The 24,478-nt window shown below is 38.5% G+C and overlaps 1 protein-coding gene across 1 annotated transcript; it reads right to left on the bottom strand.

Annotated features, from left to right (window-relative positions):
- Positions 1-19,846: 19,846 nt before the first annotated feature.
- gas1a (growth arrest-specific 1a) lies at positions 19,847-22,321 on the bottom strand. Its single transcript, XM_080894525.1, has one exon. It carries the CDS (start codon positions 21,742-21,744, stop codon positions 20,968-20,970), a length of 777 nt encoding a protein of 258 aa, XP_080750651.1. The 5' UTR covers positions 21,745-22,321; the 3' UTR covers positions 19,847-20,967.
- Positions 22,322-24,478: the final 2,157 nt, after the last annotated feature.

Here is a 24,478-nt window from a genome sequence, read left to right on the forward strand (position 1 = left end):
ATAATAGACCGGCCTTCCAAGAAGAATTGCAGGATAAGACTGAAAAAAACATGTTTACATTCAAGTAATATTTTTAGCAGCAGTATTGATTACGACAGGAGGAAAAGAGGAAGACACATGATACAATAAAGCAGCAGAAAAGTGTACGTTCTTCTACTGTAGCATTAATAGTGCTTGGATAAATAGCAACAACAGTTGTGTTTACAGTGATTGTAAATCCAGTGATGTTCAAAATAAATGAATGCAGGTGGAATTATTGTCTCTTCATTCTGAAGACATTATCCATGTGGACTGAGTTATGATGTGTTTGGGTTTTTTAATACAGAGACCTCGTTACTTCTGGCCACACGTCATTAACATCAAAGTCAAAATTCTAAAATGTGTCTGCAATTGGTGTGACTCACATTCATTTTCTGACATTTTAATTCATGGTATAGCCCCATAGGATAAGGTGTATGATCCAATAAAGCACACATATTTGCAGTGAGTGGAGGGCGTGTTAGTGGGTCATTGTTCCTGGCCAACACTTGGCTCCGTAGAGTGCAACCGGTGGGCTGACACCACTTCATCCACACTATGTTCAACCGGGGCTGTGCAGAAGGTATTACACTAATCAGTAATATACTATTATATACTCTACTAAATAGTTATTATTTGCTTAAGCAGTAAATATGACTGAAATCATGATGCTCACTTCACCATTCTGCACAATTTCAAGAAGGTTTTGTTACTTGTGCATAGTGCCAAACATGGATTTTTTCTAACCATTCTAGGTTTTCAACCATCTGGCCAAAAATACTGTAACTATGATATTTAATAGAATTTACCTTGACACTATTATCTTTCGTGTTTTTTGATAGTTGACACATGAGTTTAGCAAGTGGCAAAGACTTCTGTAGGTGTTCTTTGGAACAGCTCTGCAAAGTACACAATTTGTACACAATTCAATTTGTTGCATTGACAAATAAGCAGGATATTCTTGTACTTTTTTCAGCTTCATGCTTCCATCATGCCTCTTCTAAAAATCTTCTAAAACTTGTTGTAATAGTATTGCAAGGCATGGGTCACACCAACCCACGAGAAGACTCACACCCACTTCCAATCTGATCCTTTCAAGCTGACCCATGTTAGCCTTTAGAGAAATCCGCATCATCAACAGTTACATATTTTTTCTTTTTACTGCCGGGAATTCATTTGATTACTATAGACACAACTTAGATGAATGTAAATGAAAAAAAAAGTACTGTACTGCACCCTAAGCTGAAAAAAAAAAGACAATTAATACTGGATTTTTTGTGCATGAGAGAGGAAAACAGAGCATTCATCCACACATCTTTTAACGAACAAAATGAGTAAGTGTTGAAGTGCTGTGTTACAAAAGACGCCTAAAAGCACCTGGTTGCAAAATGTCTGCACACTTTCTTGCACAAACAAACCTTCAGGGTCACCTGCAGCAAAACGTGTTCTCTCTTTATGAGCCAGCTTTGGATAATTGCATATCTTTTACAGTACAGTTTCCATTTAAAAGTGCTTCACAAACAAAGAGATTTACTGGGATCTGGAGGGTGCTGCTACCATTAAAGGTGCATGAGGAGAATAGTTTATTTTGGCCAGTGCATAGCAGAGCACAGTAAAGCAGGGATTTGAAAGGAGATCAGAAGGTTTTCCCATCGTGGTCACTTTGTTTGATTGGACTTAATTCCTCTGAGTGAGACTAACATGTTTCCCTTTGTTGATAAACTGAGTGACAAAAAGCACACAAAAGCTGCTTATTAGTTGATAGTTACTGCTGATTGAAGGCATTGAAATCATTTTAATCCATGTCATGCTGCATGTACTAACCTGAGGCATCAACAAATAGAAGTTATCGCTAGTTTTTGAATGGCTGTGAAACCCAAACACAAGACAATTACATCGAGAATTAAAGGATAAACACAGCAAGTAAAGGTCTTTTTTAAGAGGGGCTAAGATTACACAAGCAGAGGGTTAGAACGGTAAATGTGGCTCTGTGCCCTTTGCTCTTCTTCTTGAGGTTTTGTTTGTTTAACAGTGTTAGATCCTGGAAGCTCTTGAGGTGCTAAAGAGGGAGGGCAAGCTGAGTGTCAAGGATGACGTTGTGTTTCCAGAAAAGAAAAGAAAAAGCAGCATTTGTGTTGTAGGTTTGCAGAGGAAGTTGAAGCCGGTTCTTAATTTAACTTAGTGCTGGAAAAACGGACTTCATACATTCACTAGTTCTGTCTTCCCTGACATGAGGATGTGTTGCTTTTCTTCAACAAATCTCACCGGAATGTGACAAAATGTGTACATTTCTTTCTGATATATGCCAAACAATTCTCTGAAGAAGACATAAACATAAGAGATTTAACCATTTATGCAAGCAACCATGTGATCCTTTAATGGTGACAGTCTTCACTCCTGAGCTAAGTTGAAACACAGCTGAAGCTCATGGGTGTTTCATTGATTTTGTCATAAACTGAAACATTCTGACCTAAAAACTGAGCTAAATGAAACAAAAAATAATGTTCACATTTATCTGAGATGCCCATTAATGTGTGGACAAAAATTAATCCGCCAAACACTGAAACTGCTAATGCCAAACTAAAACTAAAAATTTTACACACTTGGTAAGAATATTTACACTTACTGGCCACTTCATTAGTTATACCTGTTTGAGAAATAGATAAGATAATCCATAAGCCAATCACACTGCAAAATCCCAGTGCATGTAGGTAAAACAACCTGCTGAAGTTCAAACTGAGCATCAGAATAGGAAAGAAAGGTAATTTAAGGAACTCTGAATGTCACATGGTTGTTATTGCCAGGTGGGATTTCAGAAAGTGCTGATCTGCTGGGATTCTCCCACAAAATCATCTCTAGAGTTGACAGAGGATGGAAAAAGAAAGAGAGGAAATATCCAGTGAGTAGCAGTTCAGAAAATGCATTGCTGATGTCAAGGGTCGAAGGATAATGACCAGACTGTTTCTAGCTGATAAGAAGGCAACAGTACTTGTTACAACTAAGATATGCAGAAGAGCATCATTGAATGCACAGCACACTGAACCTTGAAGCAGATGAGCCACAGCAGCAGAAAGCCACACTGGGTGCCATTCCTGTCAGCTAAAGACAAGAACGTAATGATCAACAGTTCAGGCTCGTGGTATAATGTGTGGGGGGTGTTCTCTTTACACACTTTTGGTCCCTTAGTACCAACTGAGCAAGGTTTAAATGGCACAGCGTCCATGAGTATTGTCACTGACAATGTCCATCTCTTTGTGACCACAGTGTCCCATCTTCTCATTGCTGCTTCCGGCAGAAAAACACATCATGTGAAAAAACTCAAATAATCTCAAAATGACTTCTTGAAAACAACAGTGAGTTCATTCATGCAACAATGTGATTCATGCAACAACCCTGAGGTCTGTTTGCAGCACCTTGCTGAATATATATGACAAAAAATAAGGAAATGAGGTTTACCAAATAAAGAATACCATGAGTGTGTATATGCAGTAAAGTAACATATTTTCATTTTCTGAGTCACATTAAAATAATCAATCAATCAATCAATCAATCAATCAATCAATCAATCAATCAATCAATCAATCAATCAATCAATCAATCAATCAATCTTTATTTATAAAGCACTTTTCATACAGAAAAAATGTAGCACAAAGTGCTTTACATAGTTAAATGCAGATCAGACACCTTGTCAGTTGAAAATACAACACAGGAAAACAATTTCTGGTCACATGTTTAGCATCTGGTTCTGAATCATTTAAATTATTAACTAATTTGAACTAATTGAGTGACTAGCTCCAGTTTATAAATCATCTATGTCTGATTGAAACTACAAAGGCACATGACAACATATTGAGAAGATCAAGATAACTTTGTATAACTTCTAAATTTCAACACGGAGTAAAAGGTAACCAGAAATTTTTTTTCTAGAACTCAGCAATCTGCACTGTCAAGCACAAACACCATTGGATATTAGCTTTTAATTAGCTTAGCTTTTAGGTGGTTTCAGGAAAGCTTTGATGACAAATCATGCATACGAGCTTGATCATTTGACTTTTAGCAAACAACTGGAAATCAGCAATGTTTTTACAATTATTTCTGAGAAGTTGTTGATCTGTAGTGTTTCACTTGTCACATAATGCAAACTGAGCCATGTCAGACAAAAGATAAATTGAGAAGGATTTTTCTATGGCCAAATTATGGCTTCAATTTCAGCTCTCAGCAAACGTAGCATGTCTGCACCTTACAACCAACAGAGCGAAGAAACATGCAGAACAGCCGATAGCAGCCAGCTGGCATATTCACACATAATCAGAATAAGTTAGAATTTTAAGATGCCCTCATAGGAGCATCTCAGCTCTATTAAGTGAAGACACACTAAATTAGAGAGAATTACTGTCATCATTAGGTTTAGATTAGCATCCTGTTAAATAAACTGGATCCAGTCATGATGGTGGCTTCCAAGATATACGAGCACCTGCACTTTAATCCTTGACAGGCATTTAACTAATTTTCACATTGATTCTCAAAAATAATGGATTGTATTATATATTTTATATATTATAAGATTCATAAATATTATTTATTTTAACACAGGTCCAAAAATGAAAAGATTTTTACTTTAATTAATGAAATACATAAAAAGTTGCAAGTTCCCACATTATAGAATCTAACGTTTTTATTTCCTATTAATTTTCTGTTGACCAAAGTCTGAGTTATTGGGCAAACTGCTACAGCCTTGGTGTTTAAACATTACCAAGAAAAATAAAGTTGTGACATTACAGAGCTACAAAAATGGAAAAGAAATAGAAAAAAGCAGAGACAGAAATGGAAATTCAATTTGCAGAGCTTTTATGAGGCAAGCTATCTAGCCAGTTCAACTTGAAAATCGCTCAACTAAAACACACATGGCATCAATGAAAATGGGCTTTATTTCAGGAAAATTGCCCCTTATATTTTAAGACAGACTTTTTTGCAAAAGCATTATTACTGAACGCACCAGTGAGTGTATTTTTACAATATCATTAACTTACAGTATGTTTTTTTTCCCCCTCAGGCTAAACAAATGCTGAACAAATGTTTTGGCTAAGCTCAGCCAGTGAGTATACACAGGTATCTCATTAGGATCTTTTCTTTGGCTGGTTAACCACCACCAAACATACACAGCTTGGCTTCATGCCTGCTAAAGAGGTACTAATGTTAAGATTAAACATTGTGGTTTACCCCTAAAATGAGGAGAGAGCAAGTGCGTGTACTCACGTGCACACACACACACACACACACACACACACACACACACACACACACACACACACACACACACACACACACACACACACACACACACACACTTCAAACAGCTCTGCTACTCAACCTGCCCTATAATGCTCTGCAATTAGCTTGTGTTTTGTTTGATGATGATCGCGTCTGCCCTGAGGCTGTTTCAGATACATGATGACAATGTCCAACTAACCTCATCCTACAATTCAATCATCCAGCTGCAGCCCTCGTTGTGACATGCCACATGTCTTATTAGCTGGCACAAAAAAAAAAATTGTAAATGTTGCATTTCATCACAATTTTATTATAGTCTACCGCAACACAAACAAGTTACAGGTTCCCAGGTTGTATAAAAGAACATCAGCTCTTCACACTTCTTCTGATAGCCAAACCACAAACAAATGAATCAGAGGATGTTTCTCTACAGTGTTACACACTACAGTTAATGAAACTACATATTACATTAGAGTTAATAATAGTAAATAGAATTTGAAAGTGAAGGTTTTCTGTTAATTTATTAATTATCTTTTGTTTTGCTCGATTTTAATGATTTATGGTGAAAAGAAAAAACAGTCCCAGCCTTCCAGGGAGTGAATGAAGCACAGTCTTTTATTCTCCTCAAGCCGGAGACACAATTGCAAAGTACATTACTCTTTTTTTAAATTAACTTCGACATTTTTGTTTATTTTATTTCTACATTTAGGTATTCTATTACAGATGTTTTTAATTGGTCTTCAGGGCTATTTTTGGGAATCTGAACCCCGGATTAAAAAAAGGGATGTTACATATTTATAAGTTTATTTATAATGAATTGTAAATCAATATGTGTTGGACTTTGTTGCCGTCTTTATCAATGATTGTCGCACATTTCATTGGGAGTATGAGCCACAAAATTAAGATTTCAAATGAAGTTGTCAGAAGTTTTGCTCCTGTGTGACAGAGCCACCTGTCTGAGAGGCCCACTGAGAGGCTGAAGGCCAAATCTTCAGCAGCTTGTCAGATTCTATGATTAACATTCCTGGCCGGGACTCATTTAACAGCTCTGTCAACAGGTGGACACAGAGAAAGAGGCAGCACACAGACAGAATAATTGGAGGGAATTCTGACTCTGTCCTTCATCACCGCTAATAATGAGACAGGTGAAAGAAGGAGCTCAACCTGTGAGTTTTCCTGCCTCTCCACCCCCTCCTCTCTGCACAGAGAGAACACAATAATTTCCATGTGAGCGTCCCCATATGGAAAACAAATAGAAAAAAAGTGTAATTTTTATCTACAAATCTAAGATAATAATCATTTTTCAGAGATTGTCTTTTTGATTCATGCTCAATGTTTATTATTATGTTGCAAGAAAAAAACAAAATGTTAAAGTGGGCTATTTTCTTCGTTAAATATCCTGTGTGACATTCAAAACATGTTACTGTATATTCTTTTTGTATTTCTTTTCCATAAAATAAAGTTTGTAGGTGTCAGAAAAGGAGACAAAGGTCTAACTGGTGGGGTCAGTTTGGAGCCGTTTCCTTGGCAAGGGGATTTTTTGCTTTTTGTTCCAATTTTTAAAAAAGGGAGGTTTTTTTTCTTTCCAAGGACTTGGGGTTACAAAATGCTGTGAAAGCAACAGCTGTTGTTTCCTTTTCTCCGAACAAAGGCCAAGTACCCAGTGGAAGCTGATACGCCATTCAGGGGCAGTTGTAAACTGAAACGGGCACAGAGAAATGAGTCAGTTCTTCTCAAAGCCATGATAATTTGCTGCTTCAGGCAAAGATGGTTCAGTGTGAAGAGGATATGAAACGGCACTCTTTTTCATTTCAAGTGTTAATCGGGGGGGGGGGAACAAAAAAAGTTACGAAACTTGCGTGCAGAATCAGACGGAATGCTTAATTTATTCAGCTAGGCTGCCAACAAGGAGGCACCAAACAAATGAGTGAAGAAAAGCACAGAAAGTGAGGCGCACAAATGAGAATTTCCCAAATTGTGTTGTGGTCGTACTTCACAGCTAATAATTTGGGGGGTGAGGGGTCAGGGGGAGGGGGCTGTATGTCTCCAAATCAAAAGGGTGCCATTTTCATTTTGCAAATAAACAAACTTTTTTTTTTTTTTCCCCAGAGGTTGGCATTGCAAATCTGGAACTGATTATCTGGTTCATAAATTCCACTGGAATGCTTGTAATAAAGCATTGAGAAAGATATTTTACTGCTGCAGCAACACTGCCTTAACTTTATCCTGATTGTTCAAGTCAAACTGTGAAAAAATAGCTTTACAGCATAAATGATGCAATCTCTCAGACTTCTGCCTGAGGTGCAGCCGTAGGTCAGACACTAATCTAAATATTTATATCCTTCTCTCTACAAATCCAGTTTGGGGGAGGGGGTTGTTTGACTGTCTCAGTAAATACTTATGTGGCTCAAAGTCAAACAGAAGTCTATAATTCTCTACTGTGTTGCCACGTCGGACCACGCCAGCTAAATTAATTTTTGAACCCGACCACAAGCTTGACACAAGTGTTGTAATAGTTGTTTTTAGTAGAGGAGTCCACGGGCTTTCAGAACAATAGACAAATGTGGCGGGTATTTGAAGCTGCACTGTGGAATTGAAGGGAAACAATATCTATTCCTACTTGAGAGAGAGAGGGAAGAAATATTTGTGCTTCTCTGGAGCGCTTCGGGGACGTCTTATCACCTGTTTCAAACAACTTGGGCATTCTCGAAAACATGAGGGCCTAGGATAGATGCCACTGACTTAATTCAGCTGACAGTCGCTTGATAATGTACTGGGTTCTCTGATTGTCTTATAGAAGCGTATATGTCTATATTGCTTTCCTATTTCCATATATTTTCTGGAAATATTATGACATTTTGAGAAATGACTAGCATTCTTGCCTGGAGTTAGACGGGGATATTTTTTTCCACTGTCATGCAAATACTGCATCATGTTTTCTCATAGCACATCATATTGACACTGACTCCTAAAAATGCTGCCATTATGTAATTCTGTCATATTTTGATCACATTGTAAGTAAAGAAATGAGATTCTATTTATGGAGCACTTTTCTCAGACATGTTGTCACAAAGCACTGTACAATCAACATGATAAAGACTATATTGATATACTTCAATCAGAACTAATATAAAGAGTTGAGTATGGATTTACGCAGGCCTGAAGAAGAAAGAGAAAGCACATAAACTGTGCAGTCAATTCTCATGTAAAGCAGATGGATGATTTTTTAAATTAAAAAAAAAAAGCCACAGTCACTGTCAGTAAAAAGCAAATGCAAAATAAATAAAGCTGAGTGCTTGCTGGACCATAATCAAATGCATCAGGGGAAGTTGCTGCAGAGGAAGTGCATTGGAAGGCTGGACCCCGAGCACTGGGATTACCATCATCATTTCAGTCAAAGTTTCTATAGTTTGAAAGACATTTGTTTCCTTGGAACAAATTACCAGATGTTAACAAAGTGTTGGACTCCTCAGTGCTGCGAGCATTCACATTAACAAGAGGAAACCCTACAATAAGCCTGTGGTGGTCATAAACATGCTTCTAGAGCTCGATGGAGGATTCCACGCTGTATGTTTAATGTTATTGTTACGGCCCTGGGCCGGCTGCATAGTTTTGTTATTGAAAAGATAGACCACCGACTCTGTCAGCACTGTGCTTTACCGTATAGAATGTAAATTATTTGTTACTGTAGACCCACCATGAAGTCAGCTGGTGTTCGACAAGACTGTATGCTCTCATCTACATTGTTCAACATCTTCCTGGAAAGGATAATGGCAGAAACCCTGGAAGATCACACAGCCCTATTAGTAAGGGGAGGGCAAATCACCAACTTGTGGTCTCCTGATGATGTTGCTAGAATGGCCAAAATTGAACAAGAGTGGGAACTGATGTCAGACTCGACCTCAAACATCTGTAAAGTTTGGGATGAAAATAAGGAAAGGGAAAACCGAGCCGATGACAAACACCAAGTACGATAGTGAACATCTAGTTCCAACTTAGAAATTGTATCCTGTGAACCATTTTAAATATTTACTCTCTGTCAGAAATCTTAATTTGTCTTTGACAAAAGACAAATTAGTGCAAGACTACAAAACTGCACAAACAACATGATCCTGGGCATATCATACACGGATCACATCATAAACTATGATGATAATAATACTGAGGAGTTGCCATGGGAGACCTTCACAGAGACTTTTGTTGCAAGTCAAAATCCATTATTTACATATACTAAAATCCAACTCTTTCTCACTCCCAGGTTTTCACAATTAATTATGTCTGAAATCCTCCTAAAGTTTGTTCAGTGTTCTAATAGCAGCTACCTTAGCTGTTAATGAAAGCACTGCAAAAACTCAAAATCTTACCTCAAAATCTTGAAACTAGAGAAAAACTAGATAATTTTCACTTGTTTCATTGGCAGATTTTTTTTACTTATTTCAAGGTAAACTGTCTCGTATTAAGTGAAAAAAGTCTACCAATGAAACAAGTGAAAATTATCTAGTTTTTCTCTAGTTTCAAGATTCACTGTCTTGAAACAAGTTCATATATCATGGAATGTTGCTTTGTAGCTGATTTTGTCTTATTTTAAGTGTAACGAGATATTTTGACTAGAAATAAGACAAATATAATTGGTAAGATTTTGAGGTTTTGCAGGAGCACGTGGCTGGTGCTGTGCGAAATTATTTTTGCAAATGAACATTAAATCTGAGAACATTTTTTAGTCTCAATTAGTGTCTGGGAATCTGTTTTATTTTAAAACCCTACAAGATTTAGCAATATATTTATGGGCAAATATGAAAGCATGTAATACATTTAATTTGAAAAGCAGCTTTAAAATGAACATTTTTCTCCTGCTAGAGTGGAGCCACAAGCTACTTTTATTTTTGTTTTAATCTTGTGACATGTGTGTTCAGGTAATGTGTTTTTTTAAGTAGAGGGTTGGAGGGCTACAGTGGATTTTGCCCTCTCGGAGGTTTAACGGAGTGTCTACCTTGAGTGCTGCCAGCTCTGAACTGTTTCCTGCTGTTTGTTTAATCCACACCAGGGGCCTCAGTCCTGAAATAACATTATCATCTCATTACACATAAAAAAACACATTTGAAAAAACCCCAGTAGTTAGCGGTTTCATGATTTTTGGCATTACGGGAAGGCCACGTAATCAAAGACTTATTTTACCTGTTAAATTGGGACAATTTTCATGTAGTACTTTGTCTTAGAAGATATAGTAAGTTTAACATCGTTTCACATTTTGAGAAATGCGCTTATATTCCATACTGAATGAACACACAGATGCAGCTCAGGTTACCACAGTGTTTAAGAAAAAAATGTGGAAAAAAGGGAAACAGCTTCCTCACGAATAACAAAATCATCCTAGAAGTAACAATTCACAATTCATGTGAAATGTAAAAACTAATTGTGGTTTCACACAAAACAAGAGCCTTTCTTGTTTTATGTAATGCTTCTGTCTCACTAACAAAAACTCACACTTCCATGCCTTTTCACTTTCGCTCTCAATCTGGCTTTCCCAGCAATACCCTCCCCCAAAGCATGCACACACATACCCACACACACAAATGCACACGTGCACACACGTCTTTGTTTCTTGCTTTACTCTCCATTGGATGTCCCGCCTCCTCCTGCCGTTTCTGCTGTGTCCTTAACATGACATATGAGCAGCTCAGGAAAAGACTCAGTCAGCTTTCTGTCTTCACTAGGGAGCTGCTAATCTGGATTTCCATGTGATGAGAAAAAGCCTTCAAATGAGCCAAGAAAAGAACCGTGGTAGAACAGTTCTAGCTTTTTGTTATGTTACTTTTACATGCATGACCAGTTTACTTTCAAAGTTCATAACCGTTTATGCATTTATGCATTCACCATATGTTTCTGCATATTTCCAATGCTTGGACTGCCTTGCTGCATGTGAGGATTATCTTGTCTGTAACCCTTCATGCTTTAGCGTTGCTTTGTCGTGAGTGCTTCTATTATGTTGAAGCAGGTTAACAAGCTTCACAAGTGCACTATCCTAAACACATGGAGAACAACTCAAATGAACGCCAAAACAATGAAGACACATCTGAAAACCTTCCTGTTACATCATGAACTGAAGAACAAAGAGTGCTCTATTAATGACCCTGAATAACCAGTCGTGCCCTCAGTTGGTTTGGTAAAGCAGACCATTGTGTTTACAGCAATTGCACATCATTATGTGTTTAACTCATGTGAACCCAGTTTATTGCAGACTCATCATCTTTTCTCTCTTTTTATACCTTCAGGACACAATTTGAGTTTGAACTACGGGAAGAGATATCAGTGCCGTAGGACTCATTTTTTTAAAATGAGATGATAGTGGTGTGGACGTTAATAAGAAGTTTAAGAACAAAACAAAAACCAAAAAAAAAAAAATCCTCGTTTGTTTACTTTGTACATTTCCCTTTAAATCAAATAATTGCTTCCTGTTCCAAGTTATAGACGGCACTTCTTTTGCTCCCACTTGTTGGACTTCAAACAGAGACGTCCTCTGCTCTGAACCTCTTTTAGCTGGGGTGAAGTGCAGCCTGCTGAAGGCTTTTGGGTGTGTTTGCTCTTGGGATTTCACTTGAAGATGTTTACAAATGCCTCTGCAGGAAGCACAACAGGAAGAAAAGAGATCAAACCCTGTGTTTTCAGTGACACACTGAGCTTATATGGATCATTTCACTAATCTGTTGGATAAATAAGAATTTATTTTCACTGAGAATTGTTTGTATACAGACAAAATAAATATATCAAGAAGCTAAAATGCATCGTGATACTTCTGAGATATTGTATGTTATATAAAAGAAAAACATTTTCAAGCTTATATACTATCACTACCTTTCATGGCTCCCTCTGTCCTATGCCTGGTTTTGCATTAATTACTCTGAAGCCTCCTGTTTTTGTTCTAGTTAACAAAACCACATCAACTCACTCTGAACAATATATTTATGACCTACAGTCTGTACCGAGGTTGTTCTGCATGCGCTCACACCGCCGCCTTCACCCCTCTGTGAAAAGAGGGGGAGTATAAAAGAGGAAATGAATGTGTGAGGGATGAATACGTGGCCCTAGGGGTCAGCTTAATGGAGTGAGACCCCAGCCCCTATTGACTTCCACTGCCAAACTATTAACTCCTCACAACTCCCAAGCAACAGCCTCATTATTCATTTCAGTGTGAAAGCAGATGTCCTGTTTATATATTCTGTGATGTATATTTGTGTTTTGTTAGCAGAGGCATCATTTTCCAGAGTAGGACCATATATTGGCTTTGAAACCATAAGAATTGGTATAAAAATCAGTTTTTTGGCACATCACTGTGGGTTTGAACAACTATGGTCACACAAACTGTCCCACTGAAGTCAAATCACTGAAAACAACTGCTTCACAGTCAAGATGATGGTATTTCTCACTAAAATTGATTATGTCTGATATAGTAAATTTTCTTAAATAAAGTCCATATCTGTCTATTTTAATTGCATTAAAAAAATACTTCCAAAGTCTACTGTCACTGATGGGTGTCTTACGGGTGTAACTGATACTTACTGTATTATTAGAATGTCCTGATTAATTGCTTGGCCTATATCTTTCAAGCAAAGAGTGGATTGCAATGGAAACTTTGTTAATGTGATAAGATTCTTGCCCGTGCTAAGCTCCCCACACTTGTTATTTTCTTGTCAGTCAGCCTCTGACATTACATTACCTTCGCTGATACTCAGCATCACAGCAGCAAACATGTCTCAGCTGAAAAACATGTGTGGCTCCAAAGCACTAAAGTGCTCTCAGCAGGACATTTTCTTCGTGTTTTCAGCTGGCGAAAAACACTTTGGTGGCCAGAGTCCCCTAACATCCTGGTAGAACATAAGATTTAATATAGCACTACTTCTTTTGGAAAAAAAGTAAAGCTCAAGTCAGAACTCCACTCTGCTTCAGACATCCACTACATTGGATAGGACTATGTAGATGGGACTTTGAAAGGGAAATGGGTCAAAAGACCTTTTCAGTGATGGTTTCATCAGTCTCTTAAATATCTGTCTGTCAGACAAACTTCGCATAATTTTTTACACTAAAATTCCTCACAGCCTCATTCAGACATACCCACAACACCATGCACAAAAAGCTTGTGGCAATAAGGAAAAAAATGAATACACTTCTACTACAAGTGTGGATACATAGGAAGCAGCGATTTCTCTGCAGGAAAACAACTTCAGACACTGTTGCATTCCTAAATCTTCACATGTCATGCCTTCTAAGATGTTGCTAGAGATAAGAATCCCACCAACTTATGTATGTGTGTTTGCGCGTGCGCGCGTGTGTGCCGTGAGAGTATATGGGGTGTTATCAATAACAAATGAGAAGGGTATGTTTCTTTAAGACAAGCCCATAAATGGTGGCCCGGTCACCACCTCCTTCATTCTGAAGGGGCTAGCTGCAGTTTGAGTTTTCCTTGGCGGGTCAAGCCTGCCATTGAAGTCTGAATGGGCTGCCATGGCAGATTACACTGCACAGCTGTCCCCCTACCGTGGAAATTAAGTTATGCCCCGTGTCAGCAAGTTTTGTATTTTCCACTCTAGTCCCCGCCCATCCCCCCTTTCCTCTCCCTGTCTCCGCTTCTTCCGTAAATTGTGGAGGCCCCTAAAAAGTGCATAGCTTGAGGGTGTGTTTGGAGGAATGGATAATCATGCAAGGAAAAAAATATGAAAAACCTCTCTATTTAACTAGGAAAGTGAAGATTATGATTTCCTCCAGCATACTTCCACTATGAGACACACTGTTGGTTGCTAATGAAATTATCTGCATACACACCCCACCTACACGTGTGTAAACAAAAAGACAAGCAGGCAAACAGAGCCAGCGCTGACTCGTTGTCTCAGTGCTTCTTGGACTGTGTCCTGCTGCACTTGTGGCCTCTGCCTTGTGTTATGTTTATTTGTGGGTCAAGTTGTTTGTGTTGTGGTCAAAGTGAAAGGCAAACACTTCAGCTCCTCCAGTGATGTGTGAACAAGCAAGGAACGTCCCCCTAGCCTGCAGAGCAGCTGGACCCGCTAGCTGAAGAAAGCTGAAGGGCCACTGGAGCCATACAAACAGATAGTAGTAAACTGTTAAATGTGTCAACTAGAGGACTATTACTGAGTAATTAACTCCACAAATCACGGTATATTTGAGGACAGTGGATGATCATTTGTTTCCAGAACTGTTCAGATAACAAAAGAATGCCCAAAATAAACAATAAATCAACATTGCTTGAAGCTGCTTTCCAGACACAGTTAGACACAGAAGCCTGTCCAGATAGGCAGAAAAGAAAAACAGATTTAGTTTTATTAACAACTCTATAAGGCTTGGCTACAATGCACTTGAATGTGTTCCAATACACAGCATATAAAAGGTGGATGTAACCATCTTGACATCACCCACTGCACTCTGATTTTGAAGACCCAGCTTTATCTTCATGGATACCAGTAGCTTGTGTATTTGATAACCCAAAGGAACCATATTTGGATGTGAGAAGGGCTAAGTTATAGATAATGGGGGTAACCTAGATCAGCGGTCCCCAACCCCCGGGCCTCGGACTGGTACCGGTCCGTGAGTCGTTTGGTACCGGTCCGCGAGAGTTGAGGTTCAGGTGTGAAATGTATGGTTTTCAGGGTTTTTATTGGTTTTCAGCGTTATTTTGTTATCGCTTTTATCGTTAACTCGGTTTTCCTGGGTCTTTTCACGTGTGTTATGAATAAATCTTCTTTTTTTCGGTACCAGTACTAGTTTTATTTTGTTGTATTAATCCGCGACACTTTAAAGGCCGGTCTGTGAAAATAATGTCGGGCATAAACCGGTTCGTGGCGCAAAAAAGGTTGGAGACTGCTGACCTAGATTACTAAGGCACATCCACAAAGTATACAGATGCACTGCACAGACAACCAATCATGTTAAGTCTAAGATGATTCCTCCAATAGGCCACAAGCTCAGTAAAGTGGTGAAGTTCATTGATTTGAGCTAGCTGAGGTGCACCTATCGGCTTCGGCCACTTGTGTCTGCACCAACTTGTCACCCAAAGTGGCAAACCCCCCAAATATTTGGGAGATTTGAAGCCAGCCTCAAGTGGCTATTCAGGGAACTACAGGTTTGGACAGTCCAGCACTGACTTAAATTTTATCTTCCCAAGGGTTCTCGATTGCATACGTCCTATAACCATGCATGGACTTTTCTTCTGAGATACTTGATATTATTTTTAGAGCTTTTTCATTTGCAAATAAATGTTGAAATAACAGCTGCTGATTTCTTGTGAGGACTTTCTGACTATACGTGTGGCAAGAGACTACTTTTCGAATATTTTATTTCGTTTTGTCAGTGTCCAAACACTAATGTTTACTCACGTTATGTTTAAACTTAGTAGTAATACCATATCCAAAGCAGGTTTTTTTTTTTTACAAAGTAACAACATTGGTATACTCACTCTATGCTGCTTTATGACTTTACTTTGACAGTGACTCACTTCCTCTACAAAAACCATGAACATTTCATTGTTTCATTGTAATCAAATGTTGATTCCAAGACATTGTAGGATGCCTCCAAAATCTTATCAGTCCTGTTGAATACATAGGTATTGGGATTTTTTTTATTCATTGCATACTCAGTGGATGTAAGTTGTGTGCACTTCAAGCCTTAAAAACACACTGAAACCATCCAGTGGCTTTCTTTTCTTTTGCAGCTAAACCACTAAGGGTGTTTTTTTTCTTTTGCATCATCTTTTAGATTTTTCCAACACTACACCAGCCTGCAGTACAACTAACAAAACCAGTGTGAAACACTTTGTGACCTTCTTTTAGAGACCCTCAACAGCAACATATTAAACAGTGAATATATCAAATGGCTGCCACAAACAGTCAGGTAGCAAGGCGTTCTCTTGGTGACAGTGGGATTAGTGCTGCAGGTTTTCTCTCAGGACCCAAGGAGCTGCGCGGCAGCTTGAGTAACTGGATTACAGGCCTTTTTCTCATTTCAAAGGGTTGTGAACTCAGCAGAGGTCTTGCATGATGAAATCAAAGTGGCAGCTGATATAGAACAGAGAAAAATAACAAGGGTTTCCTGAAAGTCTCCTGGCATCAGCAACACAGCTAATGAGAGAGATGCAAAATCAATGATCTTTGCTATGCTATGTGACTGGCGTCTCCTGAAAAGAACTTCAATTCAGAGAATCCCCAACCAAAGGCAAAGAGGAGAGCATAACCAGGAGAGCTGAAATAACTTACAACACAAAAACAAATTCCAAGTAAGGATGAAAAGGGAACAACTAACACCTATTTTAAACCATCTTTTTAGCAAATGCCTAAGCTTTGGCTGCAGCACAGAGGGAAGTCAAGGTGGAGTCCACTCCATCAGATACCCTTTGGTAACTTCAAGGGATTATTTCCAAATCCTTTCAAATGAACTTTCCATCTCAGTGCCTCCTCCTCTGTCTCAGCCATTCCAACTGTCTAGTCGTTTTTACATCACTTTTTGCACAAACCTGTATGGAGCCAAGGCCAAACCAAATGCCTCTGAGAAAAATGGTGAGGGAACGTCCAGAGGGAAGACCCCGCTTCAAGGTTTTAAAAGGCATTAAGCAGTTGTTTTTAATTGATGTTAAAATCAGGCACTAGGACTTTTACAGGTACCGGCACTTTTATGGATTTTAACTACCGGCAATTTGTTGGAATACAGTCAGTGTTGAAAAAAAGAAAAGAAAAGAAGGAAGGATACACTTTAGCCCTTCCAAACCTTTTTAGAAAGACCGAAAGAATTGTTAAAAAAAACACACTGACACATAGTGTTTTTGACTTAGGGTTATTAAAGGTGAAACTAAACAGGCTGCATGCAGGTTTTCCATTTATCTCTCCATGAAAAAACACAACCGGTGCCAAGAATCAACTGAAAACACTGCTAGGAAAAGTTGACTTAAGGTCATGTGTGTATATATATATATATATATATATATATATATATATATATATATATATATATATATATATATATATATATATATATATATGTGTGTGTGTGTGTGTGTGTGTGTGTGTGTGTGTGTGTGTGTGTGTATATCCCTAAGAGTTATAAAGACTTCTTTTAATTCAATGTGGAAAAAAAATAGGACGAAAAACAACATAACAGTATATATATATATATATATATATATATATATATATATATTTATTTGTAAGAATTATTATCAGTTCTATTAAAGGCAGCCAAACATCAAATCTCCAGCATCAGTGGTTGAGAGGTTTGCTCCTTGTAAACATTGTGCTGTGATAAGCATGAGGTGAAGGGGCGAAGTGATCTGCATGGGGTGTAGTGTGGGCCGTTTTGTTCAAGAGGCCAAAGAAACAGAGCTTGGAAGTGAACTGAGCTCACTGAAGCAAAGTTGATGGCAGAGATACCTTACACATTCTCAAAGAGCTGGAACACAAACAGCCACAGTTTGTAAATTAAACCCAAAACCACCACCACCCCACACCCAACACACACACACACACACACACACACACACACACACACACACACACACACACACACACACACACACACACACACACACACACACACACACACACACACACACACACACACACAGACAGACAGTGCTCTATGTATGCTGAGGACGACAGAGAGCAAGAGAGGAGTGTTTAACGACAGAATCAGCTGTGATAACTCTCCATTTCTGAGGCACTTTTTGTGGCTGGTTAATTTATTTAGTTTAACTACAATAATCCTTTAAAACCACAGAAAAAATAAATAAACTTTGGCTTGTGAGCTAAACACTATGAAATATATTCAAGCCCTTGTCGTACATCACTTCCATTTTCTGACAAGCAGGCAACTTTCGTGAGATTTTTTGCACTTCATTCATCCATTCACACACACTGCACATTATTATAGCCTAATCAACGCATGCTGCGCCTTTTCTAAGTGCTGAAACTGCCTGAACAAATGCGAGAGGCAAAAGAAAGACAAGGAGGAGGAGGAGGGGAGGACAGGCTGGGCTACAGAGCTATTCTCCTGCCTGGAAAGCTTCATGCACGGTGGATCACATTACCGGCACTGCAAGAAACTGACAAGGTATTTCGTTTAGGCGCTACGGGATCTGGGGAACTCTTTGCAAGCAGCAAATATATAGACAGCATATTTTTTCTGCCTAATGTCAATTTTCTTCTGCAATATCTAAAAGATTGCAAGTAATCTTTTCTTGCATTAATGCTGCATTCTTGTAATTTACTTAAAGCTTAGGTATCAAAGTAAACAAAGCAGGTAAAAAATAAAATTAAAAAACATCTTCAAAAATACACAGGGCACATTACATGCATATTCAAGATAAAACACCCCTCACTAGGCTTGTCATGTGTTTTCTTCTTCTGCTGTTCTTCTTACAGTGGAGGTTTGAGACCCAAGCGGCAGCAGATCGTTCCCACATGCTTCCCCGTCGTTCGGCTCTCCAGAGGTGTCAAGCCAGCCTGAAAGAATGAAGTGCCTCCCCATTGTGCTACCCAACTATTATGTGCTTAACATTTCCATGACAAAGATGCCACTCGACTTCTCCTCCATCCATTCAGCTAGAGTACCCTTGTCCCCCCTCTAATAAAACATTTTGCAGCAAATCACTGATTCAAAGTTACCCAAAGCTGACCGGAGAGGCGTGGCAGATTTGCAATATCTCTTGCAAAAAATATTTCTGCAAATAGTACTACTACTAATGATAATTGAGCTTACAGTGCATACCCCCACACATGTGATATTCAAATTAAAAGGTCAATAAGTATAATTTCTGTTAATTTTGTGGAACTGAAGCTAATTAATGAATAGTCAATACGCTTTCGCTACATGACTTAAATATGCCAGTAATGTCACAATGACATGACTTTAAATAAAAAATAACAACAGCGTAATAGTCAATGTTTCTGATATGGTAACGTGTTAGTTTTAAGCAATGCTTAGGCTTGAATATAACGCTAATCTAAAAAAAAAATCATATGACTGTTTGTAAAGTGTCCTTAGTAGAAAAAAAGAATATAGACTGTGATTTTAACAGCCAGTAAATTCTGACACCTGAGTTTAGTGCCCTCGGGTGTTGTTGGAGGGAGAGGGTGTTTTGTTGATTTATGGCGACAGTTGCTTTTGACAACAGGCAGCTAAATCAAGACATAGCAGGTCATTAGACTATCAGTCAGCAGAAGAAGCTGGCCTGCATTTAGTTGAGTTTACCGTCATCTCACAAACTGAAGTTGGGAAATGTAGGTTTGTTTCACAGTTGCATTTGGCTTTAAAATGAAACTATTAAGGTTTGATCACTATTATGAGACAAAAATCTTAAAACAAAAATGGAATCAGCTCAACCACAGCCCTGAGTTTTTTACCAAATCACTTAACATTTTATTATTATACTAAATAAACTGAATACAGCTTCTTAATAGCAACGTATGTAGCTATAGATCAATGTCTAATCAAAATGTGCCCTTTCAACCTTTATTATTATGCAAAGGTGAAAAGGATTTATAGAAATAAAAATACCACTGTGCAAAATAAAAATTTTATTTACTTATTACAGAAAAGTAGGTATAAAACAAGTCACTCCAAACTGATGTAACTTAAAGGTGGAGGGGTGTCATCTGGGGATTGTTTTTTAAAAAAAAGAACTGATACTTTTCTCTTTTCATAGTGGATTTTGTTACTGTTTAATCTGATAGTGATCAAAGAATTGTGTGATAATGGTCATCAGACTCCATGTCACTTTTATCTGAGTTAAGGCACAATACCGTATAGGAAGTAATGTTGCAAAATTAACACTCACAGTCAAGAATGATATCTTCAAGTTTCCTTTATGCCTTCTATAAAGGTATATCATTAAGGCAGTCATACAGTGGATTTAGACATTTCTTTTTTCTGGGCTATAAACAGTGAATAAATCATCTCATAGCCTAAAACATATAAGATTCTCTGGGGGGGGGGATCTATATAGGCTATACAAATATATACAATGTACACTATATTCAGTCAAAGAAAAACCAAAAAAACTTCCCTTTAAAGCTGGAATTCTCGGTGTTTATTCACATGATGGTGATTTGGATGTAACTAGGTGGTATGTAATAAATTAGGCTACAGCTTTACTTTAACACCTAATCTATTTACACTGGATTCCAACATTAAATATGTGTAAATCAAATGAATCAGCCTGATGCCAAGGGGCAATGGCCTGTCCTAAAATATGTTCACACACACGCACACAAAAAGATTGGCAGTGCAAAGCATATATTGATTATACTGATACCATTATACTGTTACCAAAACAAGCCAACTCTTTCTCTTTTGTGACAACTTTACTATCAGTCTGTGACAGAGAAAGTGGGCATTTCTATTTAGCTTATCACACAAACAAAACACAACTGCGGAGTCATAAGTGGTGTGGTTTGATAAGAGAAACAGTTTAGATATCTTTCTGGCCTCATTTGCATAGAAATATCCCGATTTGATATCCTTCAGAGTCTTAAACTCGTTTCAAAGAAGGTTTACTTGCGCCAAAAGCACTCCCCTTTAATCTTTGAGGCTCTATACTTTCACTATAGAAGCAGGTCAAGGAGTGACAAAAGTTTAGATTGCCTTTTATCCGGACAATAGACGGGGCAGTTTGTGAAACGGGGATTAAAAGAGGGGTAAAAGAGCTAAAACGGGTGGCAGCAGGGTCAAAACATACTGGGCAGCTGGGAGAGAGGCTCCGCTCTCTGGTTCTTCTGTATAATCCTTATACCCGTCTTCGTCATCTTCGTAGGACCCACTAGCCTCATATCTATCGGGCCTTTCGAAGCATAACGCCTTCATGCTGTTCTTGACAAACTCACAGATGGCCCTTTCTGTGCCATCACATACACACGTTTCCAGCTGCTGACCCTTCGGTATTTTACGCATGTTCGCGATCACATTTAGGCATGCGTTTGTGCACACTGCCCCGCTGAAAAGTTTCCCGCAGTGTTTCAAATACTCGTGCATAGCCGAGCTGCACTGAGGGTCTCTCTCGCACTGGTGCCGGGCTTCCGTGCAACCGGTGCTGGTAGTCCTTGGCAAGCAGGGCTCTATGGCCCGTTTGGTATTTGTGCACATCGAATCGCGGCCGCAGCTGCAGTCCTCCAGAGCCGGCCCGCTTTTAGTCAGATTGAGCTGGATGAGCGAGGCGATGCAGTGGCTGGGACACTTCTTCTTCTCCCCACTCAACACTGGTTGACAAGCGCGAATGTAGTGTTCGTACGCGTAGTTGCATTCAGCCTCGCTTTGGCAGTTCATGATGGCTTGCCAGCATATCAGTCGCCGACCATGGGACGGCGAAGCCAAGGATAAGTAGCCAAAAAACAAAATCAAGCAGCCAAGAGGCCAAACAGTTCTGCAGACGCTCTGTACCAGTGCACCATTGTACCAGTTTGCCATTGTTATGGCTGCAAAGAAAAAGAAACGATAAAACTCACAGCCGTGTCATATGTGAAACTTCTACACTACTTCCATGGATATTGTCTTCGTTGGATAATTTTATTATATAATGTTATTATTCCGAGGCAGATGGTGTGTCATAGGCCCGTGTGTAGGCGTTCAACAGGCTGGCAATGCGTAATCCGGGCTCCATAAACCCGTCAGTGCTGATCCACTTGAGCCGGATTCTTGAGCGAACTATCTGTTATCCGTACATGATTGGGATGGAAACTGAAACAGTTACTTAAAGTAAAATACACAGCAAAAAGTTGTCCATAAGAGTTTCTGCAGCGTCTCACTCCATGGCAGTGTTTCGGGGCTCAGCGATTCCCCGTTGCGTTCCCTTGCGGATCTCCACCAACTAGCCAAGCGAAGTCCCGAGTACGTGGACTGCACCGGGTCCTTAAGCAGTCCGTGTGCGCACGGAAGTGCCAACAAACAGTGCACGGGGAAAACAACAATCCTTGTGGGTCGCAAAGTGGTCCTCTACTCTCTCCCCTTTGACCATTTGTCTTTCGGTTATTCAGCCCCCTCAACATACATTAGCGAAGTGGCTCTCATTGGCTCGTCACTTGTGGGTTTCTACGTAGCGGTGGGCGGGAGCTGAGGGTGGGAGGAAGATGGTCTTGGGAAACAACTTCAGATTGATGCTTTGGAGAGAAGATTTAGTAAAGGCAACGGTGTTCTCAATTATCCAGAGAAATTATTTTAAGACCCTTTTCTATGCTCACTCAACTTACAAAATCACGTGACAGCAGCTTCTAAAGGAAATCCAAGTTTTTCAGGGAAATTATATTTCCCTGAACAACTTATCAACAACTTTGATTAGTCTTTTTAATTTCAAATTTCCGGTATATTGGTACCCATGATTTTTTTTTCCCCCATTAGGACATGTAGAAAAATAAAATACATCATTAAAAAAGGAGAACAGATTTGGACATATGCTGAACAAATACTGTTTTCAGTATTTAGATATTCCAATTTAAAGACATGACGGGGGCAAAGAGTGTCGTTTCTTTTACTTTGTAAAGTGATAATAAATTTCAGCAGAGATAAGCTGTATAATACCAAAGTACCTAATTTACTTCTTTCAAATAATTTTGAACAGTGGTTGCTAAGTTTTAAGTCGTAATATTGTTTAATTCAATATTTCACTAAAGGGTTTTTATTATTATTATTTTTTTATTATTATTATTTCTTCCAAAAGAAAACCAGAGGCTGAAAATGAGAAGAAAGAAAGAAGGTTGTAATAATAGCATCCTTTATGTGCTTCAAACACCAGACCATCATAATGTCCCAGTTTACCCAACTTCTTATGCTACAATATCCTACACATAAGAGGAAATGACAGCGTGACTCCCCTACTAAGCATTGATAGGCCATGCAACAAGTCCATGCCTGCAGTGCTAATTATCTGTGCAGCATCATCACTGATTTAATCATCTTCATCCTATAAACTCTCCCTCAGAAGAGCAGTTGAGTACAAATTAATTGAGGTATAATATGACCCTCATTGAATATAATTCTCTCTAATCATTCATTATGGACAAATTTCTTCATGCCATTGCACTAGCTCATAACAGTCTTTTTGCTGATGAATCAGATGACTGTCTCTTATATTAGCAGTGTTATACATGAATAATTACATCAGTTTAACCTGATTGGTTGATTAATGTGAACCTCGGGCATATTTCATCAATCAGTTCAACTTTGTGATGAAGTTACAGCTTGATCATTTTGTGCTTTTTTCTGTCATTAGTGAGGACTGTGTCAAGTTTTGATTATTCATATCCTTTATTTCAACAGCTTAATAGTTTAAATTAGATATCAAGATGTGGGTAGGCAGAAACACAAGCTGTAGTTTTTTCAGTGAGTGCTTCTACTTGCATGTAAATCACAACAAATATCTTCACACAGCCTTGCAGTCTGGTCAGTGGTGGATATTTGTGGCATAACTGGAAACCTCTGTTTCCTCTGTGATGGAGTTTTCATTGCTTAAATACTTAATGGTTCTCCAAATAAGAGTCAAGAGTGTCTGTGGCTTCTTAACTCTGAGGGATGAAGACCAAAATTTGAAGACAGCTATAAAGGTTTTAGAGTTTGAGAGTTTAAACCTTTCTTCTATGAAAAGCTGCATGCATGCTTTTATTAATTGAGCAGCCGCTAACAACAAAGCAAGCCCTGAAAAGCAACATTTACACAAAAAGTTGCATGCATGCTTCTTTAGTCTTTTTAATTATAACTCTTTTTTTTGTTTGTTTGTTTTTTTTTCCATTTCACTGTAAGGTAATGTGATAGCTACATGGGGGGAAAAATTACATTTTAAAAGTTTTTTTTTCTGGAGTTAAAAGTCTTATGTTTCACAAGTGACAACAAATTTACAGAATTAGGGTTAATGCATTAGGTTAAAAAAACACAGACACCCAAGTTCCTGCATTTGTCTCACACAAATCTCTGGTTAAAAGCGAGGACATTTCTACATATTTGTTGGTACTGACCAACCTCAGCCCAAAAATGACAAAAACAATTTTTAGTTAATATTCAGATTAGTAAACAAGACCAAGAATTGGACCAAATGGACATTTTTGTTTTAAAATAATTTAATTATGTAATGAATCTGTGACTGTGACTAATCTGCAATACTTCTCAATACTTCTCATGTGATTCAAGACAAGTTGGGATTAAGGTTTCCTTT

This window comes from Rhamphochromis sp. 'chilingali', assembly GCF_963969265.1.
Source record: "Rhamphochromis sp. 'chilingali' genome assembly, chromosome: 10".
Classification (NCBI taxonomy): Eukaryota; Metazoa; Chordata; class Actinopteri; order Cichliformes; family Cichlidae; genus Rhamphochromis; species Rhamphochromis sp. 'chilingali'.